Below are 20,219 nucleotides of genomic sequence, written 5' to 3'. Positions count from 1 at the left end.
TCATCCTTTTGTGGCTTTACATTTCTTTCATTTATTATTTCCTTCTTTTTTCTTTTTTCTTTTTTTAATTCTACGTTAATGATATTTTCATCAACTTTCCTGTACAGATATTGAATAATTTATTAATTGAGTTTGAAATAAACTATTTATATCCTTCTTATAAATTAATAATAATTTATTTTCTTACTGTCTCATGATATTAGATTTAAATTTCTTTTCATCCAAATAGTCCGAACTAAGCTCCTCCAAAGAATTTCTTTTGGACTTGAAGCCTTCTTCAATTTAAGAGTGCTTAATTTAACCCCATCTAGATGAATATTGACTTGAACCGATTCAAGTGGGTGATTTTTTTAAAATAGATATTTTAATAGTGAAAATAATATGAATATTATCAAATTCTATCTAAAATCTAATTTAAACTCAATCCAGGATATATGCAGTATTATATATAAGTGCGTGTAAAATATTTATATTTTTTAATCCTCTTTCTATATATACTCTATTATTTTATATGAAATAATAAATAAAATTCAATTAATCAATGTTCAATGAATATATTATAAATAGTTTAATTTTTTACTTGATAAATAACGAATAAGGTATAGATATAATGACAACTCAAAGATGAAATTATTGTATGATTACTTCAATTACTTCCCATTTCTTTGTAATGGTCTATTTTATTTTTTGATGCGGGTAGAAGCTAATTAAGTAGGACAACAACAACACAAGAATCACTAAAGAAGGTTTAATAAGCAAAGATAGTTTGTAGATATGAATCTTGAATTTGTAGTTTTATTCTCCAAAAAATAAAGTATATGATGGTTGTCTTCTCAAGAGATTTATGAGATTTATTAGGAAACAACTAAAAATTCAAAAACATAAATGAAATATAAAAAAATTCAAATCAAAATATAGAATCAAAAAAATATAGGAAAAATAAGAAAATATGTTATAAAAGGAGCATTAGGACTCAAAATGTGATTATAAAAGATTTGATAGTCTAGCCAACGATCTAGTGGTTTTCTAAAAATAAATTATTTTTAAAATTACCTAAAAAAATTTAAACTAAATCTAATAATCAAATTTTTATCGTAGTTTTTAGAAGTTAACAAGTCTTAGTCATCTCATATCTTTTATGTTTAAGATTTGAGTACGGATAATAATATACATCAATGATTTTCAAAAATAAAACAATTTTTATATTATTTTATGTTTTTTTTGTGGTTATAATAATACTAACATTTTTTATACCACCAAAGCCTACAGAGATTTTAACATTTTATGTAAAAAAAAAAGGTGGCGGAGATGAGAGGCTAGTGAAGCCCTGACCCTGCAAAATAAAATAAAATAATAATAATAATAATAATAATATCCCCCCATAAAACCAGTAAAATTTAAAATTTGACCTCCCAAAAACTTTTCCTAGTTTTTGGCTCCCTAAAAATAATTCACGACTCCTCCCCCTGTTCATAAGGCCTCATTTGGCATTTAAGGAAGGGGTTTGCAAATTATTGATAAATTTCATCAGAAACATATAATTGGTAAAGATAGAAGAAAAAAACAGAAGTAATATTCGACGATTTAGGATTACCGTCGACACATATGGAACTTGAAACATCTAATTAAGATTGATTTTTTTTTTTTGTTTCCCTCTCTCTCTAGTGAAGACTTACCAATCTTTACACTTACAAAATAAGGAAACAATAAACCATAAACATAAAATGTATTTTTTTTAATTAACGTAGGTGTCCGAGCTAGTTTACGTGCATCTCGATTAATTTCGGGCTCTAAAGTTAACGACCATGTAAACTTCCAGTAGCCATTATATTAACAACCACAATGCTTAAACTTGAGATCATAGAGAGAACAAATTCCTTATACCTAAACTCTTACCACTAGACCACCTACTAGATAGTTAACTTATAATTTATTAAAAATATATAAATTTTATTTAAAAAACAACTCCTGAAGGTAGGATAATTAATTTAAAAGTATTGCTAAATTTATTAATGAATTTGTTGTCCCACTTAATGATTTTTTTTTCTAAATAACTAATATTTCCTTTTCAATCTTAAGTATCTCATTTTAGACATATGATCCAAGTTATGAGTTTAAAGCAAAACAATGTTATTTTAATTTAAAAAAATTAAAAAAATCAAATTATATCTTAACTGGTTGATCATGTCAAACCTGTTAAATCTTAAATTTATTTATTTTTCTAAAACTCAACTTAGATAAGGGATTAGGGCTCACGATGGAAAAGCATTTTCATAAAAAAAATATTTTATTTTATTTTAAATTAAGTTTTTAAATATTTTTAAATTATTTTGATGCGCTGATATCAAAATAAATTTTTAAAAATAAAAAATATTATTTCAAAGTATTTCCAAACAAAAAATACTTTGTAAAATAATTGTTACTATAATACCAATCAAACTCTAAATCATTTAAATTTCAAATTATCTTGGAGGTTGGGATGAGTTTAATAATTAAATATTTAATAGTCATTTTGAAAAAGTAGTTAGAACTTAGAACTTAGAATAACAATTTTTATAATGAATTTATCAGTATCCTTATTTTTAATATGTTTTTTTTAGGATAAAACGCCAAGAAATCATTAATATTTAAAATATTAATATACTAAAACTATCCATGAATTATCAGTCGTTGGATCAAATAGGATAGTTAAATGTTGTGTCGCGCTCTAAAACACGCCAAGTAGCAAGTACTAGTATATAAATAAAACTAACGAAGATTGCACCTGACTTGACTTTTCACTAAAACGACACGCCGGCGGGTTAACAGCAAACGTCAACCGACGAAAAAACATTTTTGCCTTGAACACTTGTTAGTTTGTTACTTGCTCACATTTGAACTACTTTTGACTTTTCGCTTCAAGCTTGCACCAAGACTTTCGGGCTGCCAACTCTCTGTTAACTTCAGTCAAAACTTTTGGGCTAACTACAATTCAATACCCCAACTATGATGAAATATCAAACCTACCCTTAGAACTACTAATCTTCCAATTTTAGCCTTGTTATTTTTTTTTTCCTCAAAACAAGTCAGCGATGTGGTTTAGCTATAATTGGAGGTTAGTTGTGGCTAAATAAGAAAAAAATTAGTCGTGGAGATTTTACGTCAACATGATTAAGTAAGAAAATTAAAATACAAATTAATTCGTTATTTGGATTGATTGGATGCATGTTATTAAATAAAACCAAGTTCCTAAAGATTTTCTTAATAAAACGTCATCGAGGGATATAATTGCCAGATCCATGAAAAGTAGATAGTAAAGTAGACAGAATCTATAATTTGGGTACTGATTTGAAATCCTGAACATAGCTTGTAGACTTATTCATACCTGCACAAAAATATTTCTTATTTATCCATCATTAGTTACGTCAAATCTAACGGAATAAGAAGCAACCACCTGACATGACTTCTTCTTCCGTTACCCAACTCCGTCTCCTCTCTCTCTTTCTTTGACTCTTCTTCCACTGTAGATTCACTAACCGCTTCCTCCTTTTCTCTTCCATTTTCTCCCACTTTCTCTCATTTTCTCAGCAATCAAACAAACAAAATCTCTGATGGAAACGACGATAGAACCAGAAGGAGGGGAAGAAAACGCGTGGGAAGAAGTAATACGGAGGATGTTACCAGCAGGAGCACCATTACCAGACGAAGATCATCTCGATTACTCAATCGCCATCGAATACGAAGGCCCTCCAGTTTCTTACGAAGTCCCTCGCGTCGATCCGTTAAATCTCAATTCATCATCGATTCGTACTTCCTCTCTCGCTTCCACCGAAGAATTGAAATCAAGACCAAGCATTCCTGTCGCCTCTCCAGTTTCAAGATTCACCAGATTTAACAACCACAACGGAAACGCTAGAAGATTTTATCCAGCGAGAGTAGAAGTAGAGGAAGGAAATTATGAAGAGGAAAATGATAGGACGAGTGAAGGAGGAAGGCGAGGGAATGTTGTTACGTTTAATACGCCGAAAGATTCGGAGACCGAGGAAGGAGAAGATGAGGAGGATGGCTATTCCTCCACGCAATCTGATTTGACAACGACAGGGAGGGAAGAGAGTAAAGGAGTGAAGAGGAAGGGTGGAGTTTGTAGTAGGTGTGGTAAGAAGAACAGATTGAAGGAGAGGGAAACGTGTTTGGCTTGTGAGAAGAGGTATTGTAGCAATTGTATGTTGAAAGCCATGGGATCAATGCCAGAAGGGAGGAAATGTGTGAGTTGTATTGGAAAACCAATTGAGGAATCGAAGAGGTCGAGTTTAGGCAAATGTTCGAGGATTTTGGCGAGGGTTTGTAGTCCTTTGGAGGTTAGGCAGATAATGAAGGCGGAGAAGGAGTGTGCTGCTAATCAGTTGAGGCCGGAGCAGTTGATTGTGAATGGGAGGCAGTTGAGACAAGAGGAATTGGCTGAGGTTTTGGGGTGTGCGTTGCCGCCGCAGAAGTTGAAGCCTGGAAAGTATTGGTATGATAAGGATTCGGGGCTTTGGGGGAAGGTGAAAGAAAGACTGTTAAAGTTTATTTGGTTTTTGAAATGGGTTTATATTGTGTTAATTGTTTTTGTATATTGGATTTCAGGAGGGAGAGAAACCGGATAGGATTATCAGTTCCAAATTGAATGTTGGTGGTAAGCTTCGGCCGGATGCTAGTAATGGAAATACGAAGGTTTATATTAATGGCCGTGAAATTACCACGATTGAGCTCAGAGTGTTGAAGGTATCTTTATTTCCTTGTTTGTGTGTGTCATTTCGTAATCATGGTGTACAAGTGACTTAGTAATTGTGCCAAAACCAAGTTAGAAAGCCTAGTGCTTTTGCTGGGGATGAGGTGACTGGATCCTACATTCAAATACTATACATGACTGATATGAATCTAGTGTTTGAAACTAGTCCACTCTAGAAATGCATAATTATAGTCATGATTTGTATGAGTTCTGAAAACTGTAGCATGAAGTTTAGTGTGATGCAAGGAATAGTCTTATAGAAGTTCATGAGTCTAGTTGACCTAAAGTTTAACATGGAAGATAGCTTTTAACTTGGGAGGAGGTTGATCTTAGATAGATGATGACTGGGTTCATAAAAATCAGGAAGGAGATTATAGAATCCATGAGTGGAAATAGAAAATTAACGATAGAATTTCATCTATGAACTACTGCAGGGAAGAACCTGCTCCAACAAATACCTGCTAATGTGCCAGCACATTATAGTAATGGAGCTAGAACTTCCTTTTTTTTCATTTGGTGCCAAGTGCGGTGATAGTGTTTTTTCAAGACTTTCACTCTTCTAGGGCATCAAACAATCCACTTTGATATTCCCCTACCAATGAAGAGAGATTTGGATGGGAGAAATGGTTGTGTGTGTGTGTGTGTGTGTGTGTTGGGGAGACAGAGTGAGATGTTAGTCTTTGTTGGTGGCTAGCAAAAAACTGTTGACATTCCTAACTATTAAAAGAATTCTTTTTTGTTTGAAAATTATCTGAAGATTTGAGAATTTTGCACAAGCAAACATGCCCTTGGTGTTTTAGTTCTTGTCCATTTCCAAAGTGGCACAACATTGGAAACTGATGACATGCTGTTTTAGTTTTTATACTTGATGTCTATACAGTTGTGATATGTTTGCAGTTTTATGATACGTTTGCCTATGCTTCATTGGCTGCATCATTCAATTCTGATAGTTTGGCTGAGGTCAGGCTTTGGTCTCATTGCTTAAACTGATGACATTCATTTCAGCTTGCAAACGTACAGTGCCCAAGGGATACTCATTTCTGGGTGTATGATGATGGATCTTATGAGGAAGAAGGCCAGAATAACATAAAGGGAAACATATGGGGAAAGGTTATCTCTTAATCTGTGGATAATATCCCTCCCATCAGTTTTTAAGTTTCAATTCAACCAACGGTTTTGAAATGAATTTTATACAGTTGTCATCTGATTTTTGGTAGGCAGGCATCTACTCGTTTCATCTGTTCAATATTTTCATTGCCTGTGCCGCCTGGAAATCCTAACAGGCCAAAAGAAGATCCAACTACATTTTCAGGAAGGTCTATGCCTGAGTATTTGGAACAAGGAAGGATCCAGAAACTTCTGTTATTTGGGCTGGAAGGATCTGGAACGAGTACCATTTTCAAGCAGGTACATTCATGTTTTATCACTCTTGTTTTGACTTTCTTTATCACAAACATCCATTTTATTAGGTTTCAACTTGATTTTATTGCACACATTCATTTTATTAGGTTTTATTTAGTATTTTCATCATTTCATGTTGCTGCTATTATTATGGAAAACACGGTTAACTATACCCCTCTCTTCTATGTAATCGATACCTATTACTTCCTCTCACTTGTTGGAAGCTAAAGCAGGTATTCATGTAATTTGAGTAGTTGGTGTGATTACGCTATTGCTTAACTTTTAAATTTTTAAGATAGATACAAGCTATCAGTGCAAAACTGAAAACAATTATCTTTATTTGGGCTATTTTTAACTGTCTATTGGGGTGCCTCATATATGATATCCTTAGTGATCTATTAATGTGATAGCTGTTTAGAAAAAGTAAATATGTTGTTACTCCTAATGGTCTTTGGCACATTGTTCTTCTGAACTCCTGCTTTACTTGTGATAATTCTTTGCACGGAGATGGGTGCTGGTTTAATGTTTATCGTATTTCTCTTGGTGATCTTGATATTATTTCCTCTTTCAATGGAACAGGGCAAGTTCTTATATGGGAATAAGTTCACTCCTAAAGAGTTGCAGGACATCAAACTCATGATTCAAAGCAATATGTACAGATATCTTAGCATATTGCTTGAAGGACGAGAGAGGTTTGAAGAGGAGGCTTTGTTGGAGAAGAGTACTGCTACAATCAATTCTGAAGAATGCGCTTCAGGTCTCTATACTAGTATTTTGTCATCTTATTCTTTCTAATTTATAATAAAACACAGAACCCTGTTCACTTTTGCATGAAGTTTTCCTAGTTTTGAATAAATATTTGAACAGTTACTATTCATTTGATTGCGAACAATATGCTAGATGTTAAATCCTTGCTTTCCATAATGATATGAATATGCATAACATGCAAGTAGATGCTGCCTTCAGCCTTAATAAACCTTAGTAAGTGGTTCAGCCTGGAATAATTTCAGGTAAAAGAGAAGTTGAACCAGGAGAGAACTGCATCTACTCGATTAATCAACGCTTCAAGCATTTTTCTGACTGGTTACTGGATATCATGGCCACGGGAGACTTGGATGCATTTTTTCCTGCTGCAACACGTGAGTATGCTCCTATTGTGGATGAGATCTGGAAGGACCATGCTATTCAGGAAACGTACAAGAGAAGGGAGGAATTGCATCATCTTCTCGATGTTGCCAAATATTTCTTAGACCGGGTATGCCTCAAGCATCTCTACTCTTGCTTTGTTTATTTATAAGGGTTAGAAGTTGTCCATGTTCTTTTTTGTGCAGCTCTTCCTTATATTGTCTCTTCCCCCTATCTCATCCTTTCTGGAATTTTTGGAATGGGAGTATAATCATTGTAGATTAGATGCCCAATGTTTTGCTGTGTCAAATATATTACTCAGTAATATATTAAAGTAACGTATTATGATATTATTTCTTGCAGGCCATTGAGATATCGAGCAACGAGTACGAACCTTCAGAGAAGGACATTTTATATGCTGAAGGAGTCACACAGAATAACAGTCTTGCATTTATGGATTTTTCATTTGATGATAGAAGCCCTATGTCTGAGATATATAATGAAAACATTGACTATCCACCTCCCTTGACCAAGTAAAAATCCTCATTCTTTCTTTCTTTCTGCATCATCTATTACCTTCACCGCTGCTTAGAGTAATTTTCTGTCATCTCTCTGGGAATTTCCCATTGCCTCAGGTACCAACTAATTCGCATAAATTCAAAGGGATTGCGTGATGGTTGCAAGTGGCTGGAAATGTTTGAAGATGTGAGGGCAATTATCTTCTGTGTTGCATTAAGCGACTACGACCAGATGTGGGCCCATGGTGCAGGTCCTCTTTGTAACAAAATGATTGCTAGCAGAGACATGTTTGAGAGCCTGGTTAGGCATCCTTGTTTCAGGGACACCCCTTTTGTGCTCTTGCTAAACAAGTATGATGCATTCGAGGACAAGATTAGCCAGGTCCCTCTGTCTACCTGTGAGTGGTTTGAGGACTTCAGCCCTTTGAGGCCCCATCTTAAGAGCCAATCCCTGGCTCAGCAAGCTTACTATTATGTGGCAGTGAAATTCAAGGAGTTATATTCTTCAATTAGTGGCCAAAAGTTGTTTGTAACGCAGACCAGAGCTAGGGAACGTGCTTCAGTGGACGAAGCATTCAAGTACATAAGGGAGGTCCTCAAATGGGATGAAGAAAAGAATGATAACATGTATGGAATCACTGGGGATGACTCGTTTTATAGCACGGAAATGAGCTCTTCTCCATTTATCAGACAGGAATAAGCCAACTGTTCTGTTTGAACCAGGAGATCAACGAGGTGAATTTGACATTGCAGTGTGATTTTTTTGGTTAGGATCAGGGTTGATTGATTCATAAGTAACCACAATCTGATTTGGGGAGCTGATAATTGTGTTTTTTTTTTTTTGGGTCGGGGGAAAGGGGGATTTATCCCATTTGTATATAGTTTCCGAATAAAACCAGTTTTGTGAATAATGTGACTGTTTGTGGCATTCTATGGGAATTGGCAGTGTTTGTTAACGTGTAAAATTGTGTTTTTTAAAAATTATATATTTGTTTATGTTTTAGATTGTTCTAATATGTTAATATTAAAAATTATTTTAAAAAATTAAAAAAAATATATTATTTTAATATATTTATAAAAAAAAACACTTTGAACAACAATTATTATTTCTTTTCGAATATATTTTTACTAGTTTTGTATATTCTTTACTTGTAATATTCAAAGGAGTTCTCTTTGTTTTATTTTGTGTTTGATATTATGATAGATATTAGTTTCAAAGTGTTAATTTTAGAAATTTATTAAAATAATATTTTTTAGAAAAAAAATTATTTTTGATATTAAACACTAAAAAATTAATTTGAAGTAAAAAAAATTAAATTTTTTTAAAAATATGGTTGTATGGGAAAAACAAACATAATCAGTAGTGCTAAGCGTTTTTGCAAGCTTAGAATATTTTTGAGTTTCATTCATTTGGTTGAATATTTTCCTCTCTTAAATTTTAAATAAGTTTTTATTTTACAAATGAATAAAAATAAAAGAGGCTCTGTATTGTGAAAGATAAGTGGTCTGGTAAAAAGCTGGGCTTTATATTTTATAATAATTCATTCATGTAGGTGCCTCAGTCTTCCGACTGTGAACCTTTTCATACTCTACTTGATTTGGGCTAAACCCGTTCATATATTGATAGAGTAAAATCTATTTGATTATTTCAGCTATTCAATTATAGTCAAATTTAACAAGTTTATGATAATCTTATAAAATATAAATTATAAAATTCAATTTATAAAAATACTTTTTTAATCATTATAAAAGTTTATATAAATAAACCTAGTACTATTGGACCACAAGGCCATTATTATTTTTTTAGATAGTGTTTATAAATGTAGTAGTAATTATTTTTTAAAGTATTTTTTTCTTGAAAATACATTAAAATAGTTTTTTTATATTTTTAAAAAATTATTTTTAATACCAGCACATCAAAATATCTTAAAACACTAAAAAAAATTTAATTTAAAGCAAATAAAAAATAAAAAATTTAATTTTTTTAAAAATACTTTTAAAATATAAAAATAAACATTCTTTTAATCACAAAATAAAAAAGAAATTAGAAGAGGAGAATCTTCATCACCGCGTCAAAACGATAAACAATGGTCTTCCCCTCTCTTGTCAACGTTCAATATTCAAAATATCCTTCACAAATAAATAATGAAGTATCCGCATATACTACCATTACAGTACTCTATTCATCCATATGAACGCAAAACCTTAAACGCGGCTTGAAAGCTACACTTTTTGCGCATTCATGCCGTGTTTCTTTGCTTCTTTAAAACCCAACTCAACCAACCCCCATCTCATAGTTTTCTTAACTGTCAAGAAAAACCTTTGCATCTTTTGAATAGCTAAACATCAAGGAAACTGAGCTTCACATCTCTTCTGCAAGCTAAGGGAAATGGTTTTTAGCTGGAAAAGGAAGAGAGCTGCTCAGGAAAAGCTGAAGAAAGGCGAGGAGTTGGTGATACCAAAACAGTTTCTTTGCCCAATATCTCTAGATCTTATGAAAGATCCGGTGACATTGTCTTCTGGGATAACGTATGATCGGGAGAGCATTGAAGCGTGGCTTGAAGGTGGGAGTTTTACGTGCCCGGCAACAAATCAAGTGCTAAGGAGTTTGGATCAGATTCCTAATCATAGTCTTAGGAGAATGATTCAAGATTGGGGTGTGGCGAATCGGAACTACGGCGTCGAACGAATCCCAACACCTAGAGTTCCGGTTTCGGGGATTCAGGTCTCGGAGGTTCTTCTTAGTTTGGAGGTTTCAGTGAAGAGTTTGAATGGACTACGGTGCCTAGAGTTGGTGCACAAAATCAAGAAATGGGGCAGTGAAAGCGAGCGTAATAGGCGTTGTGTTGTAGCGAATGGAGCAATTCGTGTGCTTGCAGCTGCATTTGAAGCGTTTGCGAGGGATTCTTTTGAAAGCAATGCTACTTTGTTGGAGGAGATATTATCCAACATGAATTGGATGTTTCCTTTTTTCCAACATTCACTTGATACGGAAGCACAAGCACGTTTAGGATCGCAAGATTCTTTACGCTGCTTGGTGTGGTTCTTGAAATGTAGAGATCTTTCGGCGAAGCAAGACTCCATGATTGCATTGAAAGAACTTGCTTCTTCAGACCAAAAGCATGCAGAAGCACTGGCAACCATTGAAGAGGTGAATGAAGTGCTATTTAGGTTCATTAAGGAACCAATTTGCCCTACAATCACCAAAGCTTCTCTTATGGTAATATTCTATCTACTCTCATCTCCTCCCTCCACTAGCACAAAGATCAAATCAGAATTCGTCAAGATGGGCCTGGTCTCTTTGTTATTAGAAGTTATTGTAGACTCAGAAAAGAGCACAAGTGAGACAGCATTAGGTGTCTTTGACGTACTTTGTGATTGTGAAGAAGGTAAAGAAGAGGCCTCTAGGAATGCTTTAACATGTCCAGTCTTGGTGAAGAAAATCTTAAGGGTATCAGAATTGGCAACCCAGTTCTCAGTCTCCGCCATTTGGAAGCTTAGCAAGCATGAAAAGGAACACGAAGTGAATGTCCTGGTTGAGGCTCTTCAAGTAGGTATATTTCAGAAGCTAGTGTTGCTCTTACAGTGTGGCTGTGGTGGTGAGACCAAAGAGAAGGCGACAGAACTTTTGAAACTGATGAATCCTTACAGAGCTGGATTGGAATGCATTGACTCAGTTGATTTCAAAAATCTAAAACGGTCATTCTGAAACACTGAAGATTTTGGAATATTCCGTTCAAACTCTTTTTTTTTTCAGAACAATTTTGTAATTTGAAATGGTAAAATATTCAACATTATACACTATAATTTCTTTTCCTGTTTATTGTATGAATGATTGGACTTGACTACATAATTAACAGAATCTGCTTCGATCCCTTACTCCTTTTCTAGAATATAGTACATAGTATATACATAACTACTAATTTAAATACATTTATTTATTTATTGCTTAAAAAAGATTTGAACTTGAGACTTGTTACCGATGTATTTGTTAATGGGACGCGTTGCATTAAAATCTTTAATTTTGTATATTTAACTAATTTTTTAAGACTTTAAAATTAAAGTTTATATAATTTTTTAGTGATTTTGAGATTCATAACATATGAATGGATAATATCTAGAGAATAAATTCAGGATATGATCAATTAAATTATACTCTTTAAGGTTACAAATGTATGTATTTATTATTATATTGAAGTATATTCATTAAAGAATAAAAATTATTGTAAGCTGGACGGAGAAATGCAGGCCACCATACCACCTTTTTGACCTAATCAAAATTAATTTGGATGTTATTTTCCTTGTCAACTCTTTCACGGGGAGTTTCTTCTCTTTTCTTAATCATTCAGCGTGCACAATATTTCACTGTTGTTTTTTGAACTTGTCATACACATAAATCAACTTCAACCGGCATCTAGTTTCTGTTCTTCTGTTTACGCAGACAAATATTGCACGTTCAAACCTACAATAACTTAGAAGACTGGGGATTTTTGATCTGTTCAAACTAATTAACGGGTCAAATCGTGAGTTTGTTCACAGCTAGCTAGAAGCTAGGAGACAACTATGGAGGGACTAAGGATTCAACTCGTTTTGCCATTGAATACGTAAATAACTTAGAAAAGGTCATCAACCCATCAAATAAATTTGTTTTTATTATTTTTAAATGGGTGTCGTCCTACTGAACAATTGGCACAAAAGCATTTTAAAACCATTCAAGGGGTGTTTACGATGGCGATGAAAATTATTTTAAAAATTATTTTTTTAAAATATATTAAAATAATATTTTTTTAAAAATAAAATTATTTTTAAAATTAATGTATCAAAACAATTTAAAATTATGGTAGGTAATATTTTACCATGCTTGTGAGCATTGAAATTCTAGACTCCCCTTGCTTTTCATACTTCATTGACTAACTAACCTCACTTCACGGATTGAACCAAATTAAGGGTTAGCATGAGAGTACGGTGCAGCATGATTGAAATTATATTTTGCTATTTAAAATTATAATAATTTTTATGGTTACAGTTTGAAAAAATAAATTTTAAAAAAATCATTAATTGTAATTTTTTTTAACCAAGATTTTTTAAAAAAAAATTCATAGAACCATGCAAAATTATAATGTGTATTATTACTTGTCTCGCGATACGGAACAGGGCCTCAATATATACTATACTGTTCCTTACAAGATTATATACACGTGTTATCAAATGATGATTGTGCTTTTAGTATGAGTTTTCATAATTTGTGAATACAAATTTGTGGCAAACTTAATTAAAACGTGTTACACGTTTACAATGATGTTCTTCTTTTCATTCTCCTGTACGAACTAGCTAGCTACGAGGTTGGAATCCTTTTCGAGCTCTCGCAGATAATTTGATTGGCTAGGCCTTGTGTTACCACTTCATCACGTCTGTAAGCAGAAAGTCCTGCCTACATATTAGGCGTTATTAAACATGATTGATTTATTGCTTGATTGAATAAATGCTGTATAAATTCAAATGTTGGGCCCAAAATTCTAATTCTTCTTCTTCTTCTTCTTTCCAAAAGTGAAATGGGGACTTGTGTGGTTTCAAATTAAGGTTGACGTTCTAGAGAAGTTGACTCTTAGTCATTAAGATTCGTTTGCATTCTAGATATATAACTGTATAACGTGGCTGATTTATGTTGCCTTGCGGGTCATGTAAAAAAATGTAATATAAAAAAATCTATTATGTTTTTGTTGTAGAAAATTAAGAGAACTCTAAAACGCGTGGAATTTTTATTATTTATGAATGTATTGTGTGAACTAAAAGATAATTTATTGTAGATTTATTATATACACATGCACTGTAGACCAAAAGATAATTAACTGTGAACTCGCACAGTTGCTTTACTACATATTAAAACGTTTTGAAAAAGTGCTATACAAACAATGTATAGTTACTATGGACACAGACACATTGCATTGTGAACAACACTATAGCAATAGAGTCTTTGTACTGTGAACGATATTGTAGCATCCTGGAGGGCATTCCCTGCTTAGTTTTGGTCGAGGATTGTGGTTGGGGGCATTGTCTTCTCTTTCAAGAGCTGCTAGGTCTAGCTTGACAGCCAAAGCCAAATCGCTTTCAAAGGTGTTGGGTCTGGCTGCGCAACTATACTCAAGGATATTAGGTATGGCTGTGTAGTTAGACCCAGCAGTCATACACTATGGGGGGTGTTCCTTGCTATGTTTTTGGTCAAGGATTATGGTTGAGGGCGTTGCATTCTCTTCCTAGAGTTGTTGGGAGACCCAACAAAGTGTTTGACTGTGGGCTATTGGGTCCTGCTGACACCAGAACCCAATGGTGTTGGGTCCTGCTCAACCCATTAAAGTTGGGTCCTGCCCCAAGCAGGACCCAAGAGTTGGGGGTGTTGCCTTCTTTGCCAAAAGCTGTTGGGTCTGGCTTGACAGCAGACCCAACGCTCAAGCCAGATCCAAAACACTTTCAAAAACTGCCAAAGCATTGGGTCCTACCTCCCAACAATGTTAATTTTTTGAATTTGTAATTTTTGAAATAATTTTTGACAAGCTAGGCCTGAGAAATTTAAAAATTTTTAATTTTTTGATTTACTTTATGTTGCACCCGACATTGCAGCAGCTTTAAATATTTTGATGAAAAGAACATGTTTCTGGCATCTTGTTCTTTGGTGGAAAAAAGTCTTATTTAAGGAGTCGTTACCTAGTATTATGGTCACTAGGAACTCTAATTGGCCAGCAGAGATTCTTTGGTACGGGACTAGTTACATAAAAAGAAAGATATTATCACCTCTTAAACGTCCTACCTGAGGCAGGCTGCATTGCTGGTTTTATCTTAAATTGCTCAAAGTTTGTTAGTTTATGCTATGATAGTTTGATTGTAATATTCCTGACTTTGATGTAAGTGAATATTCAACTACGAATACTTCCAATGCTGGTGTTGGTAAATATTACGTAGCCAAAAAAACAAAACATGGATATAACTGTATATTAGTCATTAAGATTCGATTAAATTCTAGATATAATTGTATAATGTGGCCAATTTATGTTGCGTTGCGGGTCATGTAAAAAAAATTAATATAAAAAAATATTTCAATATTGCTAATATGTCTTTGTAGTAGAAAATATATTCGAATTGTTTTAATATGATTAGGATGACTTGTCCGGTATAAAGATAATCTGAACGACCTGTAAGAAGTGGTTTGAGTTAAAATAAATATTCAAGATGCTTTTTTATAAATATTAAAACAGTAACATATTGGATCGAATCAGGTCATTCTGGATTAACATGTTGGGTCATGAAACTATGATAACCTCATAGAAAGTAAATCAAAATAAATTATGAAGTTTAATTTCCAATAAACTCAATGTTGAAGAATGAAATTGGAAAAAAAAAGCAATAAAAAAGGATAAAAAACAATTCGAGTCAACCCGGGTTAACTACTCATAAAAAGCAAATTGAAATAAATCTTGAATCTTAATTTCAAATCAACCCGGTGTTAATCAACCCAATATTGAAGGTTGAAATTAAAAAAAAAATTAGAAAAAGGGAGAAAAACTTGAGTCAATTGAGTTAACCCGTTAAATTTACAGTTCAGGTCATGAAACTGAGATAATCTCATAAAAAATAAATTAAAAAAATATAAAATTCAATTCCTTAATAAATTTAATATTGAATGATGAAGTTGAAGTTGAATTTAAAAAATAAAATATAAATTGAAGGGAAAAAAAAGAAACCAAAGGAATGAAATAAATCACTATTTCAATGATTGAAATAATGATTTGTGAGGAGGATACATTAAAAACCCTTCTCTTTTAGTGTTTTGTTATTAAAAAACCAAATTAATTAATAATTTTCAATGTAATTAAGCACTATGTGAACATGTTCATCGATATATGCTCGTGGGTGAACGTTGACACGGAAGAGATACCATGTAGGTAGTTTGCATTCGTGGTTTCAAAAAAGACAATTAGGTAATTGATAATTTGGATTTCTGACGAAGTTAATCTTACTATAATTAAGTTGGGTTTGATAAGCAAACTTTATCTCTGATCTAAACTAGATTTAAAAAAAAAATTAATTTAACTTCACTTATAGTTATAATCAAGATTTTGTTTGAATTATTTTTAAATTTTAAAAATATATTGCTTTAAACTTTATCAGATCAACCTATTCAATTCATGAATCAATTCTTGATTCAGTTTAAATTTAATAATTTGGCTAAGATCGGGCTTGAAAGGTGAATTTATCCACGTATGAAATGAGATAGATCAAGTGTATATAACATAGTTTTAAACTGATCCAGGATTGGAACTGGGTTGAGTTGAAGAAAAAACAGGTGAAGAAAAAATCCAGTGTGACCCAGCTGACTCGGCAAGTTGATCCAGCAAGACCCGGTTAAAAACTCGGTTGCAACCAGTTGACTTTTGTTTTTTACTAAAACGACGGCGTTTTGATTTTTTTTTAAAAAAAAAGTTGATCTAGATAACCTGATAACCTGGTTAAAATCTGAAACTCGGGTCTTGAATCAGGCTGGATCTAAAAACTATGGTATACACTATATTGGCTTCCAAGTAACCAAAAGAAATGACATGATCAAAAGGCTACCTTTCAGTGTTTCCTAAATTTGGAGCACGTTTGTTTTTACTTGTTACTCGTTTTTTATGGACATGCATACCATCGTTTTCCAGCAGCCTTTACTAATTATTTTTACTCTTTTTTTTTTAATGTTTTGAAAAGAGAAATACATTTCCTTAATTGAAGAATGGTCAAATTAAAATGAAGAATGTGTTAAGGTTGAATTAAGGAAATTAAGAAATAATGCAAATTCCCAACTGTTAGTCAATTAGGGTTTTCCACCCCCACTTTCTTCTTCTTTTTTTTTCTGGCTGTACCATAAATGACATTAAAGTGTGTTTATTTTTATATTTAAAAGGTGTTTTTAAGAATTTTAATTTTTTTTCTTCAAAATAGTTTTTAAAAAATATTATTTTAATATATTTTTAAATAAAATATAATTTAAAAAATAACCATTATAACTTTTTTCTTGAACTGAAACTGACATTTGCTGGCTAGCTAAATGCATGGACAAGTTTTAATTTTTCCATTCAAAAATCAAAACGATATATGCAGCTTTCGTCCTTGAAAAATATTAATTATTATTAAAAATTAAAATTATATTATTAAATTAAAAAAAAGACTAAAGCAAAATGATGTTTTCCTAACTCAGATGCACTGTTCCAAGCACTGTTGTATATTATTCATTAAACGACTTCATTTTAAGTCTTTTGGTGTGAAACGATGTAATTTTCAAAAAAGAAATTAGTGATTTTTTCCACTTCTTTCCACTTTGAATATTGAGGGAAGGTGAGGGAAACACAGAAATCTTTGATGAGATGTAACATTATCTTATAATATTGGTGTTGATGTGTTTGTCTTCGTTATAAGAGTTTGTTGATGATAATTTTAGATTGAAAAACAATAAATCATGAAAAAAATTGAGTTTTTAAATTTAATTTAATTCCATATTTTAGCATTTTTCCCCCAATATTTCTTTATAATTGGATCTTCGATACTTTATATTCAAATGGTAAAATGGTTTAAAATCATTATGAGTTCCACATTATTATTTTTTTGTTACCAAAATCTATCTCACTCAATAACTTAAGTTAGTCTTACATGAATTACATGAATTGAATGCAATAAAGATATATAAGTAGTAGTTTTTATTAACAAAAACACAAATAATCACATTCTAATAAATATAAGATTTTGCATTAAAAAAAACCTCAATTTCTCAAAGAATCAAAACTCGTAATACTTTAAAAAATAAGTACATAACCTTTTTTTTTATCAATCAAGTATATATTGAGGATGATAAAAATAAGGTTTATCTAAATAATATGTTTCCATTATTATTGTCACACAAATAGGTTTAGCTAAGCCTAGTAATTGTATATCTATCTAATTTTTTTGTTAATAAAGTAAGGTTCGAGTCATAATAATTATAGTTTTTTAATAATATAAAAATTTATGTATAACTAGATACTTGTTAATTATTTTTAAGAAAAAACCTAAATCTTCTAAGCACGTTACTTTTGGCTAAGACTTAGAAGAATATTCATTGTAATAATATAATTATAAATTTTTCCTTGAACAAAAAAATCTTTGATATAGGTAAGGAGAGCAAAATTGTCTTTTCATCGTGATCCAATTGTCCTCTTCAAATTATATATGGGGCAATTAGTATTTTTATATTTTTTAACACAATAAAATTACATAATTTCCCCATGAATAAAAAAATAACTTATATTAGGAGCATTTTAGTCTTTTGAATTTTTTTAAAACAGTTAAATGATTTTATTAGCACTAAAGACAAATTTCACTAAACTCTCTTCCAATGGCTTTTTGATCCTTTTACCATATTTTTTTTTGTAAATATCAATGATACTTAACAGCATTTTTGTATTTAAATATTTATTAAATATTATTTAAAAAAAGTTGGTTGTGCTAGCGGATAGACGATGCGTGTGGGGTTGAGTCACCAACTATTATCTTCCACGGGGTTTCATGCTAGGATTCAATCAAAGATTTGTTGTTGCCCATTTTAGAGCCCCAAAAAAAAATCAAAAGAAAAGAGAAAATGCAAAAAAAAAAATGCTAGAAGAAAATCACAAAAATATAAAAAGAATATACCAAAACATCCAGGAAATTATCGAAAACTGGTTAAGGAAGATCAAAATATACAAGAAATTACCCATGCCAGGTCTTTATGTCTCTGAATGTATCTCCATAAAAGTATTTATGGTGAGATCTTCATGTCTCCAAACGTGTCACCATTGAATCTTTATATGTGTCTTAATTATCTTCAAAAGGATTAGGGATTCTTCTTTAAGACTCCACAACTGCTTGTCTCTAAAAGGATCAAGGATCCTTCTCTGGAAATAATGACAAAAATTTACACGAAAAGAATTCTCATGCAAACAATTTATATGATGACATTCTCTTAGCCGCAAACATTCATATGCCAAACCATAGTGACACGCTCTTAGCCATAACATGCTCTTAGCCATAACAGGTGACATTTTGTAACAGCTCGGCCAACTTGCTAGATATTGTTCACTTTGGGCTTTACAGTTCTCACGGTTTTATTTTTGGTGATCACGCATGGCCCCAAAACGTGTCTGACAAGTTAGCAACCAACACTACTAATAAGACCAGTTACCAAGTCCTCACTCGTCGATGTGGGATATTACAATCCACCCCTATTAAGGAGTCCGACAACCCCGTTGGCATAATTGGACAACCAGTGAGGTTGGCTCTAATATCAAATGTAACAGTCCGGCCCAACCTGCCAGATATTGTTCGCTTTGAGCCTTCTTGCCCTCACACATTTGTTCTTGGTGACCACGCATGGCCCCAAAACGTGTCTGACAAGTTAACAACCGGCACTACTAATAAGGCCAGCTACAAAATCCTTACCCGCCAAATTTGCTATAAGTATTTTCTTCCTCCAAATTTGCTAGCTAAATCTTTCAAAAATGTCTATTTAAAATACTTGACGGGCAAATGATATTGTATATGTTTACAAAAGAAAAAAATAAAGAATAGCAACTTGATATTTATATAAAATTGAACCTCTGGTCTTGATTATTAGTTATTTATAGCCAATGAATCACTGACGATCACTCACTTCTTTACCAATAGAGGGTTACACACTACAATTGATGGTAGACATCAACATTTCCACCAATATATTGTCATTCAAATCTCCATGTCCCAAGGTGAGTTGATATGAACCAGGTCTATAAATACCTAAGGTTATCAAGTAAATAAGAGTGTTCTTATATTGAACATTTTCAAATTCACTAAATATTTTCTCTGTAAGTTTTCTCTCAATTCTCTCATATATTATTTCTTTTATACTTTTACTTATTTAAGCATCGGAGAGTCTTTTATTCCATGAGAGATTTATTTTTTAAGGAACAATCAAGCTCATAACTAATTAAGCACAAACATCAAACTCATACATCTTGACCTAACATCACAGCCGTGGAAAGCCCATTTTCTGTGTGAGATTTTTTCGCAACTTCATTAGATATTAATTATTTAGATATGTCTAGTGTTTAAGATTGTATTATCCTTCAATTATTTAATTTATTTAATCTTATTTTATTTAGAACTATGATTTATATTTAGGCCAACTTATTAGGAAACCTAATGGGTCACTCACATAAGAACCATTTGTAAGAAATTAAAATGAAATGATTAATTAAGTGACTTAATTGTAAATAAGTTTTAGAAATTGAGGACTATAATATAATTAATATAGGAGATTACAATTCTAAATCTAGAAACAATCAAGTATGGAATTGATTGAATAAATTTCTAAAATTATCATAAAATAATATATGTGATATTAGTTA

The 20,219-nt window shown here is 32.2% G+C and overlaps 2 protein-coding genes across 2 annotated transcripts; both read left to right on the top strand.

The window, feature by feature from the left end:
- The first annotated feature begins 3,419 nt into the window (after window positions 1-3,419).
- LOC133675863 (extra-large guanine nucleotide-binding protein 3-like) lies at window positions 3,420-8,759 on the top strand. Its single transcript, XM_062097385.1, has 8 exons — window positions 3,420-4,523; window positions 4,606-4,743; window positions 5,756-5,860; window positions 5,972-6,157; window positions 6,731-6,908; window positions 7,162-7,406; window positions 7,640-7,809; window positions 7,912-8,759. The coding sequence occupies exons 1-8, from the start codon at window positions 3,591-3,593 to the stop codon at window positions 8,492-8,494; spliced, it is 2,538 nt and encodes an 845-aa protein (XP_061953369.1). The 5' UTR covers window positions 3,420-3,590; the 3' UTR covers window positions 8,495-8,759.
- Window positions 8,760-10,077: 1,318 nt separating this feature from the next.
- LOC133675779 (U-box domain-containing protein 21-like) lies at window positions 10,078-11,617 on the top strand. The gene has a single exon (XM_062097254.1). It carries the CDS (start codon window positions 10,184-10,186, stop codon window positions 11,501-11,503), a length of 1,320 nt encoding a protein of 439 aa, XP_061953238.1. The 5' UTR covers window positions 10,078-10,183; the 3' UTR covers window positions 11,504-11,617.
- The last annotated feature ends 8,602 nt before the right edge of the window (window positions 11,618-20,219 follow it).

This window comes from Populus nigra, chromosome 16 (genome assembly GCF_951802175.1).
Source record: "Populus nigra chromosome 16, ddPopNigr1.1, whole genome shotgun sequence".
Taxonomy (NCBI): domain Eukaryota; kingdom Viridiplantae; phylum Streptophyta; class Magnoliopsida; order Malpighiales; family Salicaceae; genus Populus; species Populus nigra.
Note: the sequence above shows the minus strand (reverse complement) of the source record. Positions and strands in the feature narration are given on the sequence as shown.

What these genes read in the sequence shown, in the direction of transcription:
- LOC133675863 (XM_062097385.1), top strand. Translation starts at nt 3,591, where the DNA reads ATGGAAACGACGATAGAACCAGAAGGAGGGGAAGAAAACGCGTGGGAA. An exon ending in TTCTGAAGAATGCGCTTCAG is followed by an intron (nt 6,909 to 7,161) that starts GTCTCTATACTA and finishes GAATAATTTCAG; the next exon opens with GTAAAAGAGAAGTTGAACCA. An exon ending in CCAAATATTTCTTAGACCGG is followed by an intron (nt 7,407 to 7,639) that starts GTATGCCTCAAG and finishes TATTTCTTGCAG; the next exon opens with GCCATTGAGATATCGAGCAA.
- LOC133675779 (XM_062097254.1), top strand. Translation starts at nt 10,184, where the DNA reads ATGGTTTTTAGCTGGAAAAGGAAGAGAGCTGCTCAGGAAAAGCTGAAG.